The sequence below is a fragment of the Anomalospiza imberbis genome, chromosome 16 (assembly GCF_031753505.1).
Source record: "Anomalospiza imberbis isolate Cuckoo-Finch-1a 21T00152 chromosome 16, ASM3175350v1, whole genome shotgun sequence".
Taxonomy (NCBI): Eukaryota; Metazoa; Chordata; class Aves; order Passeriformes; family Viduidae; genus Anomalospiza; species Anomalospiza imberbis.
In genome coordinates this window covers 9,162,204-9,184,897 of record NC_089696.1, presented here as the reverse complement: position 1 = coordinate 9,184,897, position 22,694 = coordinate 9,162,204, and the positions used below count along the sequence as shown (strand labels likewise).

The 22,694-nt window shown below is 40.6% G+C and overlaps 3 protein-coding genes across 3 annotated transcripts in view; 2 read left to right on the top strand and 1 right to left on the bottom strand.

Annotated features, from left to right (window-relative positions):
- Positions 1-2,416, bottom strand: part of LOC137483642 (acyl-coenzyme A synthetase ACSM3, mitochondrial-like) — a 15,037-nt gene extending 12,621 nt beyond the window's left edge. Inside the window, exon 1 of the mRNA XM_068206894.1 lies at positions 2,273-2,416. The gene's annotated coding sequence lies outside the window, so the exon portion shown is untranslated. The remainder of the gene's footprint in view (positions 1-2,272) is intronic.
- Positions 1-22,694, top strand: part of THUMPD1 (THUMP domain containing 1) — a 230,899-nt gene that overhangs the window by 42,744 nt on the left and 165,461 nt on the right. The window lies entirely within an intron of this gene.
- PDILT (protein disulfide isomerase like, testis expressed) overlaps positions 1-22,694 on the top strand; it is a 23,580-nt gene extending 886 nt beyond the window's left edge. The window contains exons 2-11 of the mRNA XM_068206898.1: positions 7,188-7,394; positions 10,264-10,397; positions 12,165-12,302; positions 12,836-12,946; positions 13,943-14,068; positions 15,086-15,283; positions 16,537-16,657; positions 18,000-18,181; positions 20,608-20,697; positions 22,411-22,694. Coding sequence (XP_068062999.1) covers positions 7,188-7,394; positions 10,264-10,397; positions 12,165-12,302; positions 12,836-12,946; positions 13,943-14,068; positions 15,086-15,283; positions 16,537-16,657; positions 18,000-18,181; positions 20,608-20,697; positions 22,411-22,479 — 1,376 coding nt within the window. The 3' untranslated portion in view covers positions 22,480-22,694. The remainder of the gene's footprint in view (positions 1-7,187; positions 7,395-10,263; positions 10,398-12,164; positions 12,303-12,835; positions 12,947-13,942; positions 14,069-15,085; positions 15,284-16,536; positions 16,658-17,999; positions 18,182-20,607; positions 20,698-22,410) is intronic.

The window sequence follows — 22,694 nt, the reverse complement described above, 5'->3', positions numbered from 1 at the left end:
TTTGTGGTCCTTCTTTTAGGTTCATGTTCATTCCTCCTGGGCAGAAAACTTGTGGGGTTTTTGAATAACTAACCTTGTTATAAGGTCTGGCCATCAAGTGCATCACAAAGGCCAAAGCCAAGAGGCAGATCCTTGTGATCTTACCCATCTAAAAGTTCAGCTGCTGCATAATTTCCTGTGCCACAAACAGGGATCTGCACTGGCCAGCAGCTTGCTGGTAGCAGAAGCCCTTTGATCAACATAAGGCAGCGAAATATTTGTTGCTTGGGCTTGACCTTGCTCTGCTGAGGCACAGTCCCTGAGCTCAGTGCACACATCCAATTAACCTTAAATTATACAAACACTTGCAAACCAGACCCCCTTTGGAAGCAGGTGCCAGACACAGGCACAACCTGAACCCCCAAACTTTTCCATAATTGGAAGAGATATTCAAAATTAGGGCAATATCCTAATTTTGCAGAAGTGCATCTAATTTGTTCTTTTGCATCATTACCAAATGTGGATTTTACTGCTGTTAATATAATGAATATAATATAATATAATATAATATATACAATATAATAGCAATTATAACATATTATATAAAATGAAATATTTATTATCAATATGAAAATATAACAATATATACAGTATAATATTATGGCAATAAACAATAAAATAAATAATAACATTAATAAAAAATATAATGAAGACAATGAAGACAATAAAGATTAAAATAATAATAATAGTGATGTTGTGTAGGTCAGGCTGAAATGAAAACACTTGTATTTCCAACAACAAAACCTAAAAGACACAAACAGACTCAGGAAACTAAAAATATGTTTGGATCATACCAAACATTTCATTAATCCTGAAACAAGGTTATAAAACTTCAAGTATTTTTAATCTTTCTGAATAATCAAATTAGAAAATTATTTAAAACATGGTGTTTAAAAATTTTAGATACTTCTGAAAGTGTTGAAATTTAGGAGGATTTTGTTTACTAATTCTGGAGGATTTAAAGCTATTTGTTCAATCTGCAGTTGTGTACAGTTTTATTTCTCTGATGATGCATAATTTTGGTGAAAAAATAACTTATCAGAAAAACCTTAGTCATGCTGTATTCTCACCTTTGTAAGAGCTGTTTCAAAGTACAGGATCTAAATGGCCAGGTCAGAGTAGTGTTTGTAGACAAACTTAGTACTGGCAGAGATTATAAACAGGGAGATATTGCAAAACACTTCAGGATTGCAACCAAGCATGAGTGAAAAATAGACATGAGAAAATGCATAAAGGGACAGGAGATGGAGAAGGAATTGTTCTCCAATGGAGAACAGGGACCGGTAGCCCAGGGACTTGGGCACTCCAAGGATGTGGGATGTAAACCAGGCATCCTTGCTCCTTCTTCAGAGCAGAGTCTTGGACCTCTCTAATATCCCCCACCCTCACTCCTGGCTTCTTCAGAATGGAAGGACAAACGGACTCTTCCATTCCCCACCACGTCTTCCAAAACACAGAGATGAAGCTCTGCTCCCCAAACACACCTTGCTCCAGTGATCCTCATCACTCTCTGGTTTGGATCAAAGGCCTTACTGGAAACTCATAGACTGCCTTTCCCCCACAACCATAAAGGCATCCACAGTCCCTGGAAAGAATTATGGAATCACTCCCAGGAGTGATGAGCTCCACAGCACTGAGCCATGATGTGGAAATCACTGGCCTCAATCTCTATAGCTCCCTTTGCAGACATGCCACTAAACAGCCTCTGGGGCAGTGGAAAACTATCCTGCAGTGAAGCACTGCCCTGGGCTGTAGGAAACCTGACTCCACAATGCTGAGTGAGCTGATTCATTTGCTGTAATAATTTCATTACCACAGCACAAGGAGACTAGAGATGAGACCTGCACAGAAAACCCATTCTATCCTACTTCTAAAAAGTCTGTCTAAATAAACAACCTGTGTTAACAAGGAGCTATTAAAGAAACTTAGGTAATGTCAGAGAAAACAATATTCCCCAGATCACCCAGGAAATCTGTGAGGCTGCCAGGAATTAGCTTCAGAAATCCAGAATGAATGTGAGACCTGAGATCTTTTTCTTCCTCCTCATTAGCGATCACAGAGACATAGAGAGTGGGAAGGAATCCCAAGCTTCCCAGAAGATGGGATTTCTTCTGGTGCTGTACCAAGAACAGAAAAGTTGGAGCTACAAACTTTCATTCAAGACTGTGCCTTAGACCTGTCAGTTATAAGAAAACCCCAATGCTTTCCCTGTTGCATCATGTTATTTACTTACCAGTCCCACAGTATTTGTCAGGTGAGGTCTGCCTTGATGTTTTCTACCCAGTGACGCCCAAGCCTTTGTAACACCTGTCAGTTCCACCCTGACAGGTCTGCCTTCCTTCAGGAAGGGTTACTACAAATACATGCTGACTTTCAGCCAGGCAGCGTACAGATCCCTCTGGAGCTGGGCAAAGTTCACAGGACAAGTACTCAGTGTGAAAGCAAAGCATGGACCCAGAAACCCAGCACTCTTCCTCCCTCATCCCAGCTGTTCTGTGCAACAAGACATGTCTGAAAACGATACAAGCATCACCCAGCAATGTGTGAGTCCTGCCCAGCACCTCATCTCAGCACTCAATTGAAAGTGCTCTTCTGCTGCAGGCTGTGGCATCTCCTAATCCATGTTAAACTGATCTAAATTCCACACAAATGCTTATGAGCACGGGGAATTCAGAGCACTTGTCACCAGCAGAAGGCAGACCTTAGATCAGTGCTGCCTGCATGGGAGAGATTCAGTGTTTACACTACACACTACCTGAATATAAGTCCCTCTGTTGACTTTCACTGCAGAGAAAAGCAAATAAGCACCATAAAAAGTCTTGATCACTCTAACAAATATGTCCATCACAGAGAGAATGAACTTTGTACACTTACTAAAAGCACAGCCTTCAGAGCACATGCTAACATTATTTCCTCCAACTTATCAGAAGAATTCATGGAAAGACACAGACCCCAGTGAATGCTTGATTCCACAGGCTTCTGAGAATGCCTGCTGCTGTTCTTTCCAGTGAAAAGTTTTCAGATCCTAGATAAACATGGATAACCTAAGGACATGCACACAAGAGGTGCAGACATTGTGTGCTAAGCATGCTCTCATTTATGAGAAAGTGATGTTTACCTTTTCTAGCAGAACATTTGTACATCTAGTGAGGCACTGGGTCAGCCACAGAATTCCTGTAACCTGTGACTGAGATAATGACATTTAATAGGCAAGATGAGGGTTACTCTTGAAGACAAACATCTCATTTTTAAGGCACAACAGCTGAAGGTGATGTTATTAAGAAGAAATTGCAGTTACCTGCAGCAGAATTACTTATTAGCATGAGTCCCTCATGTAGGTGCCTCTCACACACACTTATTTTAGTGAATGCTTACAATAATCCAAACTTAGAATAAACCCCGATGTTTAGAAAGAAGGAAATCTCAAATGAGCTGCAAACCTCAGTTAAGAAGTAGAGAGGTCAGCACAGAAGGTTATGCCCGTATTTCACTCTAGAGGAGAAGGGGAGAATTCAAGGTCACACAAGCAAGCTTGCAACTGTAGCAAGATTAACATGCTTCTACTCTGATATGTTAAACATTAATCTATCCTTCATCTCAAGAGTCTTCTACAGAGAAATTTATATATCTGTAGTGCAACTGTAAAAGCAGCCTGCACAGATGAGAAATGGGACTGCTGAAATGGTTTTGTGACCATGTCAGAAACTAACAGGCAGGAAATCAGTATCTGGCAGGACAACAGGCACATTCACAATGACTGCAACAGTCCCTAAACCATCAATTCAGACAGAATAATGAGATTGGAGGCCACCAGCAATTAGCTAAAGGAAAATTAACTCATTGTGCTTCTATGTACACCCACTTCAAGAATTCTTTAGGGTCATTAAACACATTCATGTGTCAGCAAAAGATTTATCTGTCCACATTTCAATGTATTTTAGCTCAGTAAACTGCACCATGAAAAAGAAGTAGCAGCTTACTCAGCTTGTCAATGTACTGAGGAGGTAAGAGTCAAAACACAGGATGTATGGTTCTCTTCCCACTTTTAATTTTCAAACCTTACTTTATCCTTGTTTTTATTTACAACCCAGCTAAAACTACTGATAATGGAAACATTCTCCCAGGTTAATATGATGCTGTTCTTGAGCCTTTGAAGGGCCTCTTGCTTCTGGCAGCTGTGGCACAGCTGTTACACAGGTGTCCTGCCACCCACACTGCCTTCCCTGGTGACCTTGTCACCAGCTCTGTTGCCTCTTACCCGTGTCTGCTCTTGTTCCCTGCTGATGCTCCTCGAGTTTGGAGCCTGTGATGCCACATTAGCCCCAGCAGCTGCTTCCTCATCCCACGGCCTGAAGTGATTGGTGTCAATAAAAATCTAAACCAGAGGAAGCGAAACAAAACTCAAGAAAAGGCTCCCAATAAAAGGAGTGATGATTTCCTGCAACACTCAAATGACTTGAAATATAAAGCACCTGGGAGGCAAACAGAGAATGAGTGGAATGAAAAGGAATTGATGGAGAGCTGAAGAGCAGTCTAATCACTCAGGAAAGCAGGGGAAAGGTGCATGATGGATGTTTCCACATGATTTCTGGGTAGCCAAGGAAACAGTTTTTATCTGTCTGTTCACTCACTGAACTTGTGTCTCACAGTTAGCAGGTTAATGGTACTTAAAGTTCTCTTGTCTCTGACTGCTGGAGTCATTCACTTCTCCCAGCTGCAGCATGGAGCTGCTAACTCTACCAACTCATTATCTAAGCATGCTACTTACATTCCTAGTTAGCTGCAACTCTGGCTACTCAGGTCATTCAGTGATAAGAGATCATTCCTAAAATATCTCTTTGGAATTAAAATATTTCAGAGAAAAATGGATCCTACACCCTCTTCCCCACAGACAATCTACCTAAATGTCTAGTATCTAAGCTTAATATTTCTTTTATGTTTGTGGAATTTCAGCTTCTGTTTCTGGAGTTCACCAACAGTTTCTTCTGCCCCTTCTTATTTCCCTGTGCAAAAAGCATTTCAGCTTCCACTTTCCCAGCTGTGGTAAAACAGCTGTGCAACCTCAGGTTATTAGGAAAAAATCATTACACTGAAACTGCCTCTGGTGTAAAACACTGCATTAGAATTAGCTGAAAGCTGCTGGATCCTGGTTTGCTATGAAGTTTCCTGCTCCTTACTCCAGCTACACTCTGTCCAGAGCCACACACCCTTCCTCTTGGAAAGCCCAGTATCTGTTCTGGGCTAGCCCTGCCCAGTTCTTGGCTAGCCCTGCCACCTGCAGTCTCTGTTTATCAGCACTTTCAAACTGCATTGCAAGTACTCCATGTCTTATTGAATAGTCCAACTTTGCAATCATTTTCAGCAAAAATATTTCATAAAGGCTCAACACACTGTGTCTCCAAAAGCAGCAGTATTTTTATAGGGTAGATATGCAATTTCTTACATTGCCAGCTCAGAATTGCAGGTTTTCTGCTTTTGCCTCTAGAGCATATTGAGGTACAACTGGAGATATTTTCCCCCTTTTTTTGGTGCTAGGAGAGAACACAGTACAATCCTATTGAGAGAAAGGTTCATAAGACCATTTTTATCAATTAGAAATAGGAAATTAAAGTTTGGGTAAAATTTCTTTGAAAAATCATAATAAGCTTATTTGACGAAACACTAATTTTGCAGGCAATTAGAACACAACTTGGGTTTGGACTGTTGTCTTCAGGCTCACTTACTTAGAGAAGCACCCTCTCTTCATCACATGGTATCTGAGTATCCCCTGAGCAGACTAAGTTTTGTTCTACTAACAGGAGCCCTTTGGTATATTAGCAGCTAGAGCAGCTCTTCCAGTGAGCCTCTGCCAAGATGGGTCTGCTTGTGGCTGGATGTGGAAGGGCCTAGCACTATCACTTTAACATTTTGAGAAAGTAGCATTATTTGATGCTAATCTTCACGCTTGCTGCAGTAGTAAGATGGGAGAAAATGTTTGATGGCTGGGATTCAGAGCAAGGATAATGATGAATAATGCAAGGAATGTAACTCAGCACTGAGTAAAAATATGGATTTATCTTTCATGTATTAAAAGTCTTACAGAAATGTCCATTTACCTTTTGGTTACAACCACACTGGGCAATGTCTTCACAAGGTATGTTCTAGAGAAGTGCATCTGCTATTTTGTGAAAGAACAAAAGACGGTTGTTTTGTTATATTTATGCTTTGGTGTGTTTGTGTGTGTGCTTGTGCAGTTATATATCTGAATGTGTGTATACACAAAAACTTCCATCTATATACAAAAGAACAAACACAATTTTATGAAACCAAATTTAACTGCATGTTCTTAATCTCTTCCTATTTGCAAAGTATATTGAAGAAACAAAATATTTTATGTGCATAATCTAAAGAAAAAAGTTTTGTTCTTTATAATAAAAGCCAATTAATAAGACAGAGTATCTCAATTTCAATCAAAATTCAGTTTTTTTTCAACCCAAGTTGCAAAATATAAAGCTCCAGGTCTTTATCTCTTACTTGTCTTTAAATGCAGAGCAATCTATGTGCCTGGTTTCCTTCTCTTGTCCTTTTTTCATGTTAATATAACTTTACAGCTCCAGGGCCCAGCCTAGGATGGGCCCTCTGCTTCCACCAAACACACAGGTGCCATTTGAGCTGGAGAAGGCCTGGCACACAGGACAGCATGAGGAATACACTGCCAGCCTTTCAAACACCACACTCTGCTCCTCTCTTTCCCTCCTCCATATCTCATCTGGAAAAGTACTTTCTGCATACAAAAGTTTGCCTCAGTGAAGTGCTTACAAAAATGGGATCATGGAGTCCCAAAGTGAGCAATATTTAACTCTATCCTTTACCTCTCTTAAACTCACATCCAGCATAGTCAGACAAATTACTTTTTAATGGCTCCACATATTTTCCCAACAAAGGAATATTGAAATGTTGCTGGTTGTTCATCGTGATTGGTTCAAGGACATATGGAGTGGTGAAAAACCAGCATCAATATAAAGAAGTAAATATAATCCCTCATTTATTTCTGAGTCATAGTAGACCTTATTCAAACCCTCCAGCTACCACTTGACACAACAACCTCCACTAGAAAGCTTCACACTGTGGCTTATGTAACCCATTTGCTTTTGATTGGCCTTTTCCAGATGTTACTTTATCTCAGTCTTCTCAGAATGTATCTGAAGAATTTGCTGAGGCTGCACGACAGCTTAAAAAAGAAGCTCCAAGAATCCAGTTTGGCAAAATTGATGTGACATACCAACATGATTTGAGAAAAGAATTTAATATTCAAGCCTTTCCTACTGTGAAGTTTTTTGTGAATGGCAGCAGGGAAGATCCCATAGACTGCAAAGGTAAACTGTCTCATGCACTGATAAGATAATGATATGTAATGACAGGATGTACACATCTATTACCCTGCTGAGAAGAAAAATATAGATGCTCAGATAAAAAATACACAAGGTGGGAAGCTGGTTTTGCCCATGGTGTTAAATATGCAATTGCCTCTGTACCAATACATGAACTTGAATCTGAATTTATCTTCCAAGGCATAACTGAGTATCTTCTCTATATTAAGTTCACACAGTCAAATTAATTACTGGTGTTATTCCACCGAGTACAGAATTGCCCCAACAAGACAACTTACTCCCAATTATTACAATAAACATTAATGAGCTATGCCAAAGAAGAACTGGGTCCCCAAACTGCTCCATTACTCTTCTGGTCCACTGCAATTCCCATGGGCAGTGTGCCTACAGAAACAGGCTGGAGCAACACTACATCTAACAAAGAACTGGGAATTCACAGGGTCCTTAACATACAGGTCCACTTCCTAAGCTAAGGAAAATAATTTTGCCATTTAGCCATCAGAGGGAGCTCATATGTGGCTTAGAATACAACATGGAATAATTAGAAGTATTTTACAGAAAGCTATTAAGCAAAGGCAACCACAGACTTGAGCAAGCCTAGAAATCCAGGTCTTATTAAACATTTCTGTTCCCTTACAGTACATACAATAAAGGTTATGTTTTTCATAAAATGATGAGCTTTTACAGAGGTGATAAAAACTGCATGACTTAGCCAAGCATCTCATGGTGTACTCTGAGCATAGGTGAGTCACAAGTTTAATACAACAAACAAAAAAAGGAACCCAAAGTTTGCCTCCTGAACTTGTACACAAGCTAGTGCTAAGATATCTTTAACTGCTGAGCCCCCAGTGGCTCCTGCTGAAACCTGATCTTCAGTATTTTTAGCAACTTGCTCCTCCTTGCTATTGAATTTCTTACCAAGTTCCCATCACCTAGACTTGTGCAAACAGCAGCCTCTGCACAAATGCCACCGAAAGCGTGATGTGCCATACTGAACTTTTATTAGAGGTGCTGATGCCTGAAAGCAAAAGCCCCCACCTTCAGTCTCTGATTAAATCTACAGCATTGACAAGAAAACCTCTCCTAAATTGGTAAACCTGACAGATTTTCTGGTGTGAAACAGTGAGTACAGAGAATTGTAACAACACACACAGAGTTGCCCTGCAGCAGAGAGCTGCTATTTCAGGCACACTTTCTAACAAGATGCAGGAATTAGGAAACTGGCTGCTGCTCTGTGCTTTTTACAAGGCAAACAGCACCAATCTTTGGAGGACATGTGCCACCAACAATGGCTTAAATTACATTTTGTTCCCTGGTAAATGCTTATGTGCAAAACTGAGTAAAACCTCACGTACCATGTTTGCCTTTTAAACCACTGAGCATTGGCAATTGGAGATGTGCACTGGCCACCCAGTGACTTCTCATACAGGGCTTGGTACATCCTTCATACCACAAAAGAAACTGCAGACCTTGATTAAATCAATAACTTAATTCAACTCTTTATGGAAGATGGAATTTTTGAAAGGTGTCCCTGGCAATGGACATAACATGAGAGCCAAATTCTAGGCTTTGTAAAATCATCATTTACAACTGCAAGGTCAGAATTTGGCCAGGCTGGTTAAAGGAACTCAATAGAAAGATTAACCACACAGAAAAGATGCTTAGGGGCCATAGCACTGACATAAGTGACAAGACCTCAATTCTGCCTTTAGACAGCAGAAGTCAAGCACTGTGTGGCCACTAGATACTGCTCTGCGCTTTGTTCTGCAGCCTATACACTCCAGAGCAGATGACTGCCTGCTTCGCTTAAAAAAAATAAAGTATTTTAAACTAGTTGCAGTGCTGTCTGCTGCAAAATTGTGCCAGTAAAACAGTCTGACTCAATTTTGATCTTGTCAGACTGCTAAAATGCACAATACCAGGACTTGCATCTCTGATAATCCACTTGTACCATACATCTTGACTCTAACACTTAACTTTTTCTTTTTCATGTATGATTTTATTTAACCCTTACTCTGGTCCAACAAGCCTGTCTGTCATACAGGGATGAAAGGGCTAATATTTTAATGGCCTGAGCCTCAGTTTGTTGCCCCAAATTCCTCTGAAAAAATGACAGTTTAAAAATTTAATTTTTAAAGAGACTCAATACTCTAAAACTTCTGAAAGCTTAGGACAATTTACCAAATAAACAGACTGACTATAATCTCAGTAAAACAGGTAGTAGTAATTTGGAAGCCGAAAGATGGAACAATCCAGAACTAAATGACAACTTTGACACTTCAGCTTTGTTTCTTATGTCTAAACTGAAGTGATGCTATGGCCCCACAGAGGAATTTTAACATGTCTCTGTGCCTATCAGATCCCTCCTGCAGCATCAAAGGAACAATTTTGACACCTAATGTAATTGAACAAACAGTTCAATAAAATCTGCAATTGGTTTGAAGTCATTGTGGATTAAACCTTAGGTCGATAGCACTTTATAGCTTACTGTGGTTTTGGGACACATGAAATCTTGCAGGACAGGTTTTCTACCTGTCTGAATTTCCTCATCTCTATTCTCCATGTGTGATTAATCATTTAACTGGACATAAATCCATTTGCAGAGGTCTCAGAAAAAGCTGTACAGATCCACTGTTGGTCTTCTAGAGCCACGATAGTTTAAATGGTGACTAGAACCTGAGGTTGAACTTGGATACCTCAAGTCCCCTCTCAATCAGCTTCGACCTCAGTCCTAAGGAGCCCAAGTCCATTTGTATTCAGCATCCCTCTGCATCTCCACTGCCTCTGTCCTGATTGCACAGAAATTTCTGCCATTCATTTTGATTTTCATTTTAACTCTCTTTTCCTTCCACAGGAGTCAGAAAAGCCTCAACCTTTATTACATGGGTAAAAAGAAGAACAGGACCTAGCACTGTTTTAATCAACTCTACTGATCAGGCTGAAGCCATCATAAAAGCTGATGATTTAGCAGTGATTGGCTTCTTTAGGGTAATTATCTGGAAAACTCAAAAGGCTGGTTCTGTTCCAGCTTTGGGATATACTGCTTGTTATCACCACCAGAGCCCACACATCCTAAAGACCAAGAACTCACCAGAAAAATGCAGACCCTCAGCTTTCTCTACATTTGGAAAAAAAAAAATAACAGTCTCTATCTATTTTTTCACACTTTTAGACAAGCAGCCGAGGCAGAAATAAGGAAATCTTACACCACAGCACATTTCCTTAACCAGTACCTGGGCACAGAGACCCTGAGAGCAGGGTACTCCAGCAGTGTTTGCACAGCTCCGGCTGGTCACAGCAGTGTTTCCTGCATCCTCAGAGAAAGGCCTTCTGCCAAACACTCCCAAATTTTCCTGATGTGAAGAAGGCCAAATCTGCATAGATAGGAAGTCTAAAATATTACCACTGTATATGATCCAGCACATGTAGTCCTTTCTCAAGCAAATTCTACCAGTTTCCAGAGCAGAATGATGTTGTTAGGATTTGGGCTGAATGCTAGTGATCAACAGTCAATAGAAATGCTGTCAGAGTGGATAAAATAGGAACAGTTTTTTCCTGCTTTTTCAATGTGTCCTTGAGATCTTTAATATCTGGAAATTCAATCAAGGATTTTCTCTAACTAAAGAGACTTTTATTCTGATATCTCTTTGCCCAGTTAAAAGCACAATGTCTGGATTCATACCTGAACTGATAATATCCCAAATGTGCTGGCTACAGCAGATAGTGCAAGTTCTGTGGATATGGAAAACAGGATTCATTACCAAAATGCCCCATAGTAACGAAGCTGGTGAGCACATAGAACATAACAGGACAAAATGTGAAAATGCTCAGTGCCCAGAATTTTGCTTTGCAGCAATCTGCTTGCAGCTGTTTAAGAAGAAAGGCAGTTTTTCAGTGCTGGGGGAAATTGAGAAGCTCTTTGTATCACAGTGAGGCCAGTGAGTTCCCTGAACCACACTGATAGCAGATATTGCCTGCAGATGTGTTCGACTGGACACTGGTTTTGCTTGGGCTGAAATGACAATAGATGAGCATGAGCTAGGGCATGTCAGAAATTTAATGGGTGAAAGCCAACAAAACAGCGTCCAAGCAAATAAAGAGCCATATTTGGGCTTCTATTACTCACAGATTGCTCACAAATATGAGTGCCAGGATGTGTTGGAAGGTCTCAGCATATAAATTACTATTCATCTAGCATGAAATAATTGTCTGATTAAATCAAATCTGGAAGTGCTGTTGCCTTTCATCCTGCTTATTTACTATTAGTGTGAGGGTGGACAGCATAGTGACTATTTGACAGATGCAGGAGTCAAGGTCCCTGCCTTGAAGAGCACTCAGTCAAAAGCCCCAGATGTGCCAGTCAGCTCCTCTTGTGAGCAGAGAGCCCTCCTGTAATCCCTCACTCCTGCCAGCTGTGCAGGGGGAGCAGCTGCTGGCACCATCCCTCCCAGCCTGCAGAAGGCTTTGCAGAAGGTGGCAGTGCCAGGGGAGAGCAGGGAGGATGAGATCAGTGCAAGGAGGACAGAGGGGACACCACACCATCCCTGCTGACCCAGGCCAGCCAACAAAAGCTGTGTCTCAGCACTCCTAGGTTTCCCCCTTAGAGGTAATCCTGGAAAGCATTTTCCACTTTACAATTATACTCTGCTCTTTACTTCACAAGATTTTAGGGGCCTGCTTCACCTGGAGCTCTAACTCCTACACACCTTAGCAGGATGTAGGGAAAGTCTTAATAAATACTCTTTCTGGGACTAGGAACTTCACAATGACAGTGTGGAAGTTTTCTGTGAGACAGCAAGAGATGTGCCAGAGATGCCTTTTGGGATGACAGCCAGTGAGGATGTCTGTGCTAACTACGGTGTCCAAAGGAACTCTCTCATTGTGTTTAAGAAGGTAGGAGTACAAAAGTCTAGCAGGTAAGGTGTCGTGACAGCTGTGGGCTCTGGAAAGGCAGTTTGGGAATTTTTTAGGTTATATATAAATTTTATGCTTAAGGATCTGGGTATAATAGCTTTACTTTCCAGACATTCGCCTCTTTTCTTGGGTGTTGCTTTTGACCAGGAATTTTCTTCCAGTCCACAACAGAAGAAGTGACCAACAACAAAACCAAAACTACACAGAATAGCAGCAATATTTAGACTAGGAAGTAGTCAGACCAATGATTTCCTGAGCAAGCATATCTCACAGATACTGTGTATAGATGTAGGAAAGATCTTTCAGTATGTCAACATTACTGAACAAATTAAAGCTGTCAGCTGTACCTTGAATTTTAGCTGTAATCTTGTTCTGCAATCTAGCTGTGACATTCATTTTACAAGCTATGGAATTTCGGTTGCTGAGGATCATAAAATTCACTTTTAAAGCCTGTCATTTTGCTCCTATAGTTGATAAGGCCACCAACCTCACAAACTTCACTATCTGTCCAGGGAAAACCTGTGCATAATGAAGTGCTTGAAGATGGTAAACAGAGCAAACTGGGCCTGACGAGGCTAATCAAAACCTTTACCTTGGATTTGGTCACTGAATATAATATTGAGGTATGTGCATTTCACTGTTTTAGCAAAACCTATGGGAGAAAGACAGAAATCCATGCAGAAAGAGACCTAGGGAGCTACTCTGCACCTTAGGGAGTGAGAGTTTTCTTTGCTTGTTTGACAAGGCCACTCTTAAACACATCTAGAAATGCCAGCAGAACCCAGCATGCAGCTCTTGGTCTAACCCAGGCCAAATGATGCTTCCCTCTGGCAAGATGTTGTTTCCTAGAGGAGGTGAGGAGGGGCTGGTGGAACAGTGAGCTCTGAGCATGCAAAGACCTCCCTCCTGTGGAGCCATCAACAAGGCCTAGGCTGCTTCTGCAGCAGCTAGGTGGGGTGGGAGGCTGGAGGGTCAGTCCCTAATCCTGGCTCCAAACATTCCACCCCAACGCAGCCACACGGAGCTCTGGGCCAAGGCAAGAAGGAAAGAAACCAGCAGTAATTGTTGCTAGTGCAGGTAGGAAAGGAAAGACATGGAAATACCTGCTTGCCTTCAGAACACCCCATTGCCTTTGATTACAGGGTAGCATGAGAAAAAAGGTAGTCCTGAGCAGGGAAGGAGATACAAGCTGCTGATGCCACCTAGAAGGGAAGGAAGTGCCCAGCCAGGTCTTTCCCCCACAGCAGCTGGGCCTCCCTGGGCAACACCACCTTTTACTTTCAGCATTAATTCTCCTGTGTGTGTTATACGGGAGGTCAGACTAGAAGATCACAGTCCCTTCTGACCGTAAAAATCTGTGAATAACTATGAGGTTTTTCCTGGAACAGAAAAAAAAAAACAAAAAAAACCAAAAAAACCCTTAGCAGCTGCTGATTCTCCTTACTTTATCTGCTTTAAAACAATGAAAGAAAATCCAATAGTTATGGAAATGACTGGGAACTGAGTCTTAAAAAGTAAAATTTGCAATAGCAGAGCCTAGGGATACTGGTATGCTGAGCCTCTGATTCACTGTTCTGCCTACAAAGAGTGGAGCAGATGTTGAGTCTTTTATTTCCCAGACATCTGTGAAGATTTTTGATGTCCCTGTTGAAAATCACATCCTGCTGTTCACCCCAATGAACTCGGAGACATTCAATGAGATTTACGAAAACTACCAGTCTGCTGCTACAGAATTCAGAGGAAAGGTTTGTAACACTGAATCCAGATTTGCAAATAGGAATGCCAAAAAATCAGAGGAAAGGTTTGTAACACTGAATCCAGATTTGCAAATAGGAATGCCAAAAGATCAGTGGAAAACCACTCACCAGTATGACTGGTAAAAATACACTGCTGTCAGTCCGTCTTCAAACTCTACCAAACCATTTAAAAACAGTTTCAGTAACTATTATTTGAATTTGTTAAGGACAAGCTGAAAGATAAACTTCACTTGGAAATGACTCTTTAAAACACAAAGATCACAAAAAAGAGCACTAATTCCAGCTGCTCCAAATTAACCTGTTTCTGATTTTACAAATACCATTTTCTGGGAGCAACTTCCAACCAAAGGTAGTTTTAGCAAAATTCTGGCAATTTCTGGCTCTACCAGGAAATACCACGAGGATCTCAGAATATTGCCTGAAGAAAAGGCTGGAGCCAGCTACAAAACCTGAGGAATATTGCAAGGTATGTGCATAGCCTTGCCTGCAGCAACATGTTTGCATGTATAGAGACAGTTATAGGCAGTATATGCAATAACCAAGTATTTTGGTTTTCTGTGGTGATACTCCTGCTCCAGATAGATGAGACACTGAAGAACAGTAAGTCATCTTGTAGTCAAATATCACATATTGGTAAATACATATGGATTACAGGCATTTCAGCTCTTCTGTCCTGTTAAGATTTATGAAGAAGAGTAATAAGCACTGTGGGGGGTAATTTAGAAGTGTTACTGAAAGACATGATAGCAAAGCACTGTGAAGGGACAGAGGGAAAAGCTTCAGTACTTCTGTCTGCTTTAGCAGTTGTTGTTAACTAGGATCAAGGTGTAATAAAGTCCACAGAGCTTCTGGGTTTTGGTCTGAGACCAAAAACAATTCTTCACAGTTCCTTGAATTTAAGGTTAGATCCTACCCCACTGCCAAGCTCCACAATCCATTTCTCCAAAATGGCTAAACCAAAGCTGGAAGGTTCAACCAGATGCATGATTCTCTCTTTATCATCAGATATTGTTTGTTTTGGTGGATACTAATGAAGCAAGGAATGGACGGATTTTTGAGTATTTTCGCATCAGGGACATTGATGTTCCTGCTGTGAGAATCCTAAATCTGACCAGCGATGCCAGGTACAAAATGCCTGCGGATGAGGTGACTATGGAGAACCTGAAAGAATTTTGCCAGAGCTACCTAAATGGAAAAGCAAAGGTATGTCCATTACTAATGAGACAGCTCTCTACTGCACCAGCCAGAACATAAACTTGACAGAGCACCCCCTTTTAAAATTAGAACAGTGTCCTGTTGTGATCACTGGTTTATTAATCCACTGTCACCCTAAAGTATTCATCTACCATCTACAGCTGTTGACAGAGCATTCCTCTGTATTTAACAACTGAGGTGGACAACAAGTCCTCCAGTGTAAATCCTGGATTGATCATTTATGCCCAATATTTTAACTGATGCCAGTTCTTTTATTTTAGTGGTTTAAAAACTCCCTATGCCTCTATCTTTCCAATACTATAACGGAGATATTTCCTTTCCTTTGCTGGGGAGAGATGCAAACAATCATTGCAACAAATTTTAAGGTTACAGAAAAATCCAGTAAATCGAAAAGTGATGGTTTCAGAGGGGATTAACATTTGGTATTTGTTTAAAGTAAGTTTAGCAAAGTGAATTTTCCCAGGGGGATCATTCCCAATGGTAAATACAGCATTTGTTGCCATAAAGAGGCATCATCACACTCCTGTGAAAAATACATTAAAACGTTGTGCTTATTCAGTGCTCCTCAGGGTGATTTACAGGGAGAAAAGATAAAGCAGTCAGTCTGAGAGCAGGCAGAATTTAAGAAATGTGAGTAGGTAGATCCAGTATTTAGTGTTGGAAGGGAGCAGAAGGATGGAAGCAGAGGGGATGTGGCCTCTCTCACCAAGATCCGCTTCCATGAGGCACATGTGCCTTTCTGCTACTGTGCCATGGTGTTAAAGAAGATAAATTCCCAGCTACTGCACTGTAAATTGTAGAAGTCGTGGGGACCATGACTGGTGGTGAAGGCAGAGATTTAAGCATCAATGCACACTTCCTGGTGTGTTTTACATCACTTTTGAAAGCCCACAACACGTAAACTGTTCAGTAGTCCAGCTTCTGAACACTGGGCAACAAGAATTCAGGACAAGGAATACAACTGTGTTCCAAGGGATCATTTTCAGACAGTCTGCTACAGAGTCTGCATTCAAGAGAGGGACAAGTAGTTCTGAGTACCAACTACCCTGGGGTGTGAGATCCCAGCTCCTGCTGAAGGGAGAGAAGGTGGAACCATGGCTGACCAGGATGTAATGATGTAAAAGAGTTATCAGACAGTAGCAGAGCACATTAGGTGATGTCCCATCAGTCTCACATTAACTTGAGCTAGAGTACAGTTTCTCAATGTTCCCTGCATTTTCACAGCAATGTTTCTTTTTCAGCAACATCTCCCTAGTGAAGAAATTCCACAAGACTGGGACAAAATGCCTGTCAAAGTGCTTGTTGGGAAGAATTTCAACAGTATCATCTTCAATAAGACCATGACTGTATTTGTTATGTTTTGTAAGTGTTGTAATTGAATTCAGATTTTAAGCTGCTATAACATGATCAATTGGAAGGAAAAAATGAAAGCTCATGCTTATACATACCAAACTAATCTTTGCACTTTACAGAATCTGAGCTCAATGAATTTTTAGTGTTTCTGGAAAGAATTGAAGAAAAATTTGTGCTGTATCTATGGAAATGCTGTGATACCTTTGCTGACTTAGTGTTGCACTGAGTAGCACTGGATCTGTTCAGTAAATATTTGTCAAGGCCATATGAAATCTCTCTGTTGAAAGACAGGACACTGGAACGTCATGGTGTACGATGGAAGCATGTTGCACAGCATGAGTCAGGCTGTCTTCCAAGGCAGGGGGAGAGTTAAGTGAAATTGTCTGGTTATAATGCTCTAGGATTAAATCCCAGATAGGAATTGTGGTTTAGGAAATTTTAACTCTTTTTTTCCTCCTCTATCTGCAAGGGATGTGGCTTCCTTACATGACTCTTTCCAGCAAGAAACCTCTGCCCTATCCTTGTACCAGCCAGCAGGGATTAGTTTGTGCCTCAGTTACTTCAGTAAAGCAAACGTGCATCATTAACAGAAGTATAGACAACTAGTTGTACTGCCCTGAATTCCAGAAATACCTTAAGGTAGTACATTCCTGCCACCCTCCTTGCTGGCTGCAGCTGTGTCACTCACACAAGTAATTTTTACATTTCAGTATCATGAACAAACTGAATGAGCTAAGCAAGAATTGAACCAAGTCCTCTGGAAATGAAAGGCAGGGAATGTATTCAGTCAAGTACTCCTGAAATTGCAATTCTGTACGAACCAAGTGTGAGCATTGTTCTCCCAACTGAGGGACTGCAACTGTGCTGTGAGCTTTTTAAAGGGACACTGGGCCCTCAGCAGTTTGCCTTTCTGGTGACTTGTATCTGTGCAGTGCTGAGTCAAAACAGCACCGTGACTCAAACTTCTCTTTCTAGAGTCAACATAGCATGGTTTATGAACACAGTTAATTTTAGTATGCAGGAAGTATTTTGTAGTTCTGACAAGTATTTCAACACAGGAATGATGCAAGAGTTTACGTGGGTTGCATTGGTTATCTGGCACGCCTCTCCAGCAAAGTAGTCCAAGTTCTGTGTTTGTTACAGTCATAAAAGGCTAAAGCAGCACTGCTATCAGAAATGTGTTCATGAATAATAGTTATCACTACATGGAAATGTGAAAATCATGAAGGGCAAATGGTTTCAAGCAGATATTCACCACAAACCCTGTTAACCTGAAGGGCTAGATAGGTCCTTGTGATTGCACCACCACGTGCACTTCTGTGTCCTTATAATTTTATTTTTAAATTTGCAGATGCTCCTTGGTCCCATGAGTGCAGAAAACTCCTGCCGATCTGGGATAGGCTGGGAGAGCAATACGAAAGTCACAAAGACACAATGATTGCAAAGATTGATGTCACAGCAAACGACATCCTGTCCGTGGGGCTGGATCGCTATCCCTTCTTCACGCTCTTTCCTGCCGGGTCACACTACCAGGTGAGAAGCTCTTGGGGGAGACTGGGGAGGCACAGCTGCACAGCAAGGCAGGGGCTGTGCTTGCACGTGCACGGGTGTCACAGGGAGAAAGGAGTCCTTTCACTAGCAAAGCTTTGGTCCTTTTCTGCTCACGCTGGCTTCTGAGTAGATATTGCTGCCAAGAACCTGAATTAGAGGAGAAACCCTTCTATTGTCTCATCCTATATATGAGGCTGTGGCAAGAGCTCAGGTATCGTTTACTCACTTGGACTACCCACATCCTAAAGTTTACCAATCTCCAATCAGCTTGTTGGGTTCTAGCAACAGCCTCAACTTGGAGTGAATTTACAGATACCTCCCAATGACTGCAGTGCCTTTTTACCTCAAACCATGACAAGAGAAGTTCTCTCAAAGAACTACTTGTGCTAGTTGTTTCCAGAGCATGTATGATAAATGTCTCTAAAATGTTGGTACTGCTCTTGTTATTTTCCTCTACATTTTTACAAAACCCAAATAAAAACCTTTCTTCTAAACATTTAAGCCAGTAATTTTACTTCATTCTGGTATTCCAGCCTCCACTGGAAAAAAAATATTTGTTGTCGAGACCAATGATTTTTGCAATATGCTACCTAATCAATCAGCTATGTTACAAAATAATTAGAAAATGCTGCTGAAAGTGGAGGCAAAAAATATTAAATAGGTACATTCGCCATCTATGTAGATTATCTAATTAAAAAGAAAATATCACTGAAGTAAAAAAAAAAAATAAGATACCACTATAATTAAGGCATTACTAAGCTTTTCATTTTTCTTTTTAGTAGTAAAGTTAAATTAAATTCTAAGTCATTTACCCATGTCCTCATTTAATCTTTGAGAAATATTCCTCTCAGATGTGCATGCACAACTTCTGATGAATTGAAGTGCACTCCTGCACACTCACACAATATAAGTCTTCTGGCAGAAAAGCAGAAAACCTTTAAATGCTCAAAATAAATGTCAGTTGGCAAAAAAAAAAAAACAAAAAACAAATACACAAACAAAAAAGCCCCAAACCAGTAAAACATTCATTAACTATTAAGGGGTTGTTTCATAATTGAAAATACTCTGGAATCAAAGGCTATTTGAAATCTCAAGTTCTTCCTTGTGCACCATGTTTTTGCACTACTTCCCTCAAGTGCAGAAATTTCATCTTGTACTTGACTAGCAGTGCAGGTTCCTGCAGATGTCTGTTTCTATGGGTTAAGTAAGAAAAATACCTTTTCCATACTCCTGTGCACAGATTACTGTAATGAAAAGTGTTGACACACATCCCCAGTAACCACTGCAGGAATCAGCTGTTTCTCTGGCTTTACAGACTTGAGGCTCTGAGAAACTGGTGTTCCAGCCTTCATCAGAGCTGATAAAAATCAAAACTCAGCTGAGAATGTTACTTGCCTCTGGAGAAATAAAATAATCTTTCTTGAGAAACTAAAACTTACAAATGTAAAAACGATTAAAAAGTAGTTTCAAAGCTGCCACAATTTTTTTTTTAATGGAATGAAAATACCAAACTTTTAGTATACAAAAAGTGTACCATTTTAGTAAACTCACCAGCCTGGAGGTGTTTTGTTTACAGTCCTTCAAACTCAAATCAGGTGTGAGAGTACCCAATGTAAAGAAACACGACTTTATTGGCCTCAGTGAGAGTCAGCTTAACCCAGCTGAGAATAGGCCATCACCTATTTCTAAATACACTCAGAAAACAGCAGATAATTCCCAGTGTCATGTACATGAACTTCTACAACTTTTTTTCTAAAAAACTTTTGCAAAACCCTTTTACACTTCCAGAGAACAAAGGTTTTTTGGGGAGGAATCTTTAAAATACAATATAGTGCCTAGAGCCACTCAGAAAATTTCAAAGATCTAAACTGAAACTACTTCTTTCATTAAACTTCCTCAGAAGAAAATCCTCAGGAAATCTGCAATTTAAGGTGAAGAATAAGGAAATTAATGCCACTGCTCATCTTCAACCTCTTCTTACAAACTGTCCAACAGAGTATTTCAAAATTTTCCAGAGTTTGAATTCCGTCAAAATCTTTGAACAGCTTTGAATAGCATGGCTGGACACTTAAAAGACTCTGCTCTTCAGAATATCTTGCCAATGTTTATTGTTAAGCATAAAAAACCCCACTGATGTCAGTAGCTGGCAGGATCCCCAGCTAGTACCACAAAATAATGGTTGTTTTTATACAAATCCTTTTCTTCTAAGGAATATATATCTATTTATTCTTTACACTTAATTTTCATATAATGTTGGAACCTGCTGTGCCTCTGTGCTTGCTTTCTAAACTGATCACAAAAGTCTAGAGTTTGGTCAGTCTAAAGAACCAAAATCCTCCACCTAATTTTGCCATTATTTCCAAAATTTTGTGTACAGTTACATACTTAACTTTAATTTTTTTTTTCAGGAAGTGGCCTATACTGGAGAATATACATTGGAGGCATTTTCTGAATTCTTAGAAGAACAAAGAAAGACAAAAGCAGAACCAGGAGAGAAGGTAAGCATTTGATCCAGACCTGTTCTGCTGTGTACCCAGGCAGGTTCTCAGCTTGTGGAGACATTCCTGAGCTGGCTGTAGCACAGCCACTCTCCTGGGCCCCTGCTCGTGCCAGTGCTGGGGTGGTTCTTGCCAGTTCATAGCTGGTTCCATCCCCACAGCAGCTGCAGTCATGTACCACAGCCTGGCAGGCACACACCCACTCACATCCTTGTTCTTGTCACACAAACCCCTCATCTCCCACTGCTCATGTTATCCCTGAGTCACCACTTCAACACTGGCAGTAAGCACTGCGAGGCACAAAGGAGCCTGCAGCCTGACAGGTGTGCAGCAGCACTTGTTCACAATTTTAGCTGAAAAAAACAAAGCCCCAGCTAAGTGTCAGAGTTAGAGTTCCAATCTCCATTGCTCCGTTCATTCTGCTACATGCAGTGCAGCTTCTCTTCCTTGTAAAACAAGGACACAACTGAGAGCACATGATGTCCCTTCTCTGAGCAATCTGGTTGTGATTGTCCAGTTCCTTGACCCTTCCTTCTGCACTGTGAACCAGACCAGAGAAATATTTGCTGTCCCACAGCTGCCTGTTATTTAATCACAGACACTTCACTGCCAAAAGACATATGGTAAGTGAACAATGTCACTGATCTCCACACAGAGAACTGCAAGCAATAGAAAAAGTCCTGACATGTAAATGGAGACACTGTCCACCCAGTACAAGAATCCTGGGCCCTTTCTGCCCAGAACCAAGTGGGAAGCAATTGTTATTAACACTCTTTTCAGCTGGTAGGAAAACTGTCTGTGCATGGAGAAACAGCTCTGAGTTTTCAGACTTATCTCCACCAGAGGCTTTGATTTTCTCCTGCATACAGTGCTTCAATATGTAGTTACTGATGGAGAGAGATGACTAAAGTAGTACTGGGACACGGAAGGCTGCAGAGCAGGACCAGACACCCACCTTTGCCCAGTCACTGCACAATTCTGCTTTCCAGTACCCAAAGCCTACACCTGATGTCTGCCTCTTGCGTGTTCCTTAGTGCTGTGTTTCAAGCAGATCTGTTGAGTTTTATAGTCTTTTACGTGTAATATTTGAGCTCTGTATATTCTGCTGTCTCTTCTTCATGCTTTATTTCACATAAGAGAATAAGTAAAAAAGTCAGCTTAGAAAATATCACTCAAAACCATGCTCTGTGTAGCAAAAGGAGTAAGTAATTGGCATTTTCTCATCTGTTCACTTTTTCCACCCTTACTTGACACCCACCACATTTTCCCAGAAGATTGCAATACTAGACCATTTGCAGTACAGTGCTTGATATGAACTTCCCTCTTGAAGTAATTCTTCATCCTCACCTCAGGGCATTCCCAAACACACAAACAAGATAAATAGGGTAGTTTATTTTGAGATTGCCAGAGAAAGGCAGTCTTGTGCCCATCAGCACACGTGGTATTCTAAGTTCGTATTAAATCTTCATACAAAGCTTCATTTAAGCTTTGCCACAAACCAGTGAAAATATTTAAAAACAAAGTGCATTTTAGCAACAGCTGCACAATTTCTGACCTCATTAACAAGACCTCAAGTTCCTTGGTTGAAAAGATGAAAATCTGCATTTCAACTGATGTTGAAAATGTTTGGTTTTTTTTTTTTTTAAGAATTACTAGAGTCTTTGTGAATATTTGTAATAAGCAATTTTCCTTTTGCATTTCCTCTTTTAAAAGGATCCTTCGGGAGGAATCAAAGAGGATTTCAGCCAAAAGGAAACTGTAATAACAGAGAAAGAACTTTAATAGTACAGAGAAAGAGAAATATTCTCAGGATTGTGAGGAATCCTTCCTGGAAGGAGCTCACTGGAAGAACGACTCATCTCAAGTGAACATAGAGCTGAATAAAAAAATAAAAGTAGAGAATTTAGTATCCATAGCTTGTTGTGTGTGACTTCTCTTCTGAATCCAATTTAACTCCTAAGTTTTACTGGGATCAGTTCTCATGGGTTCTTAAAATA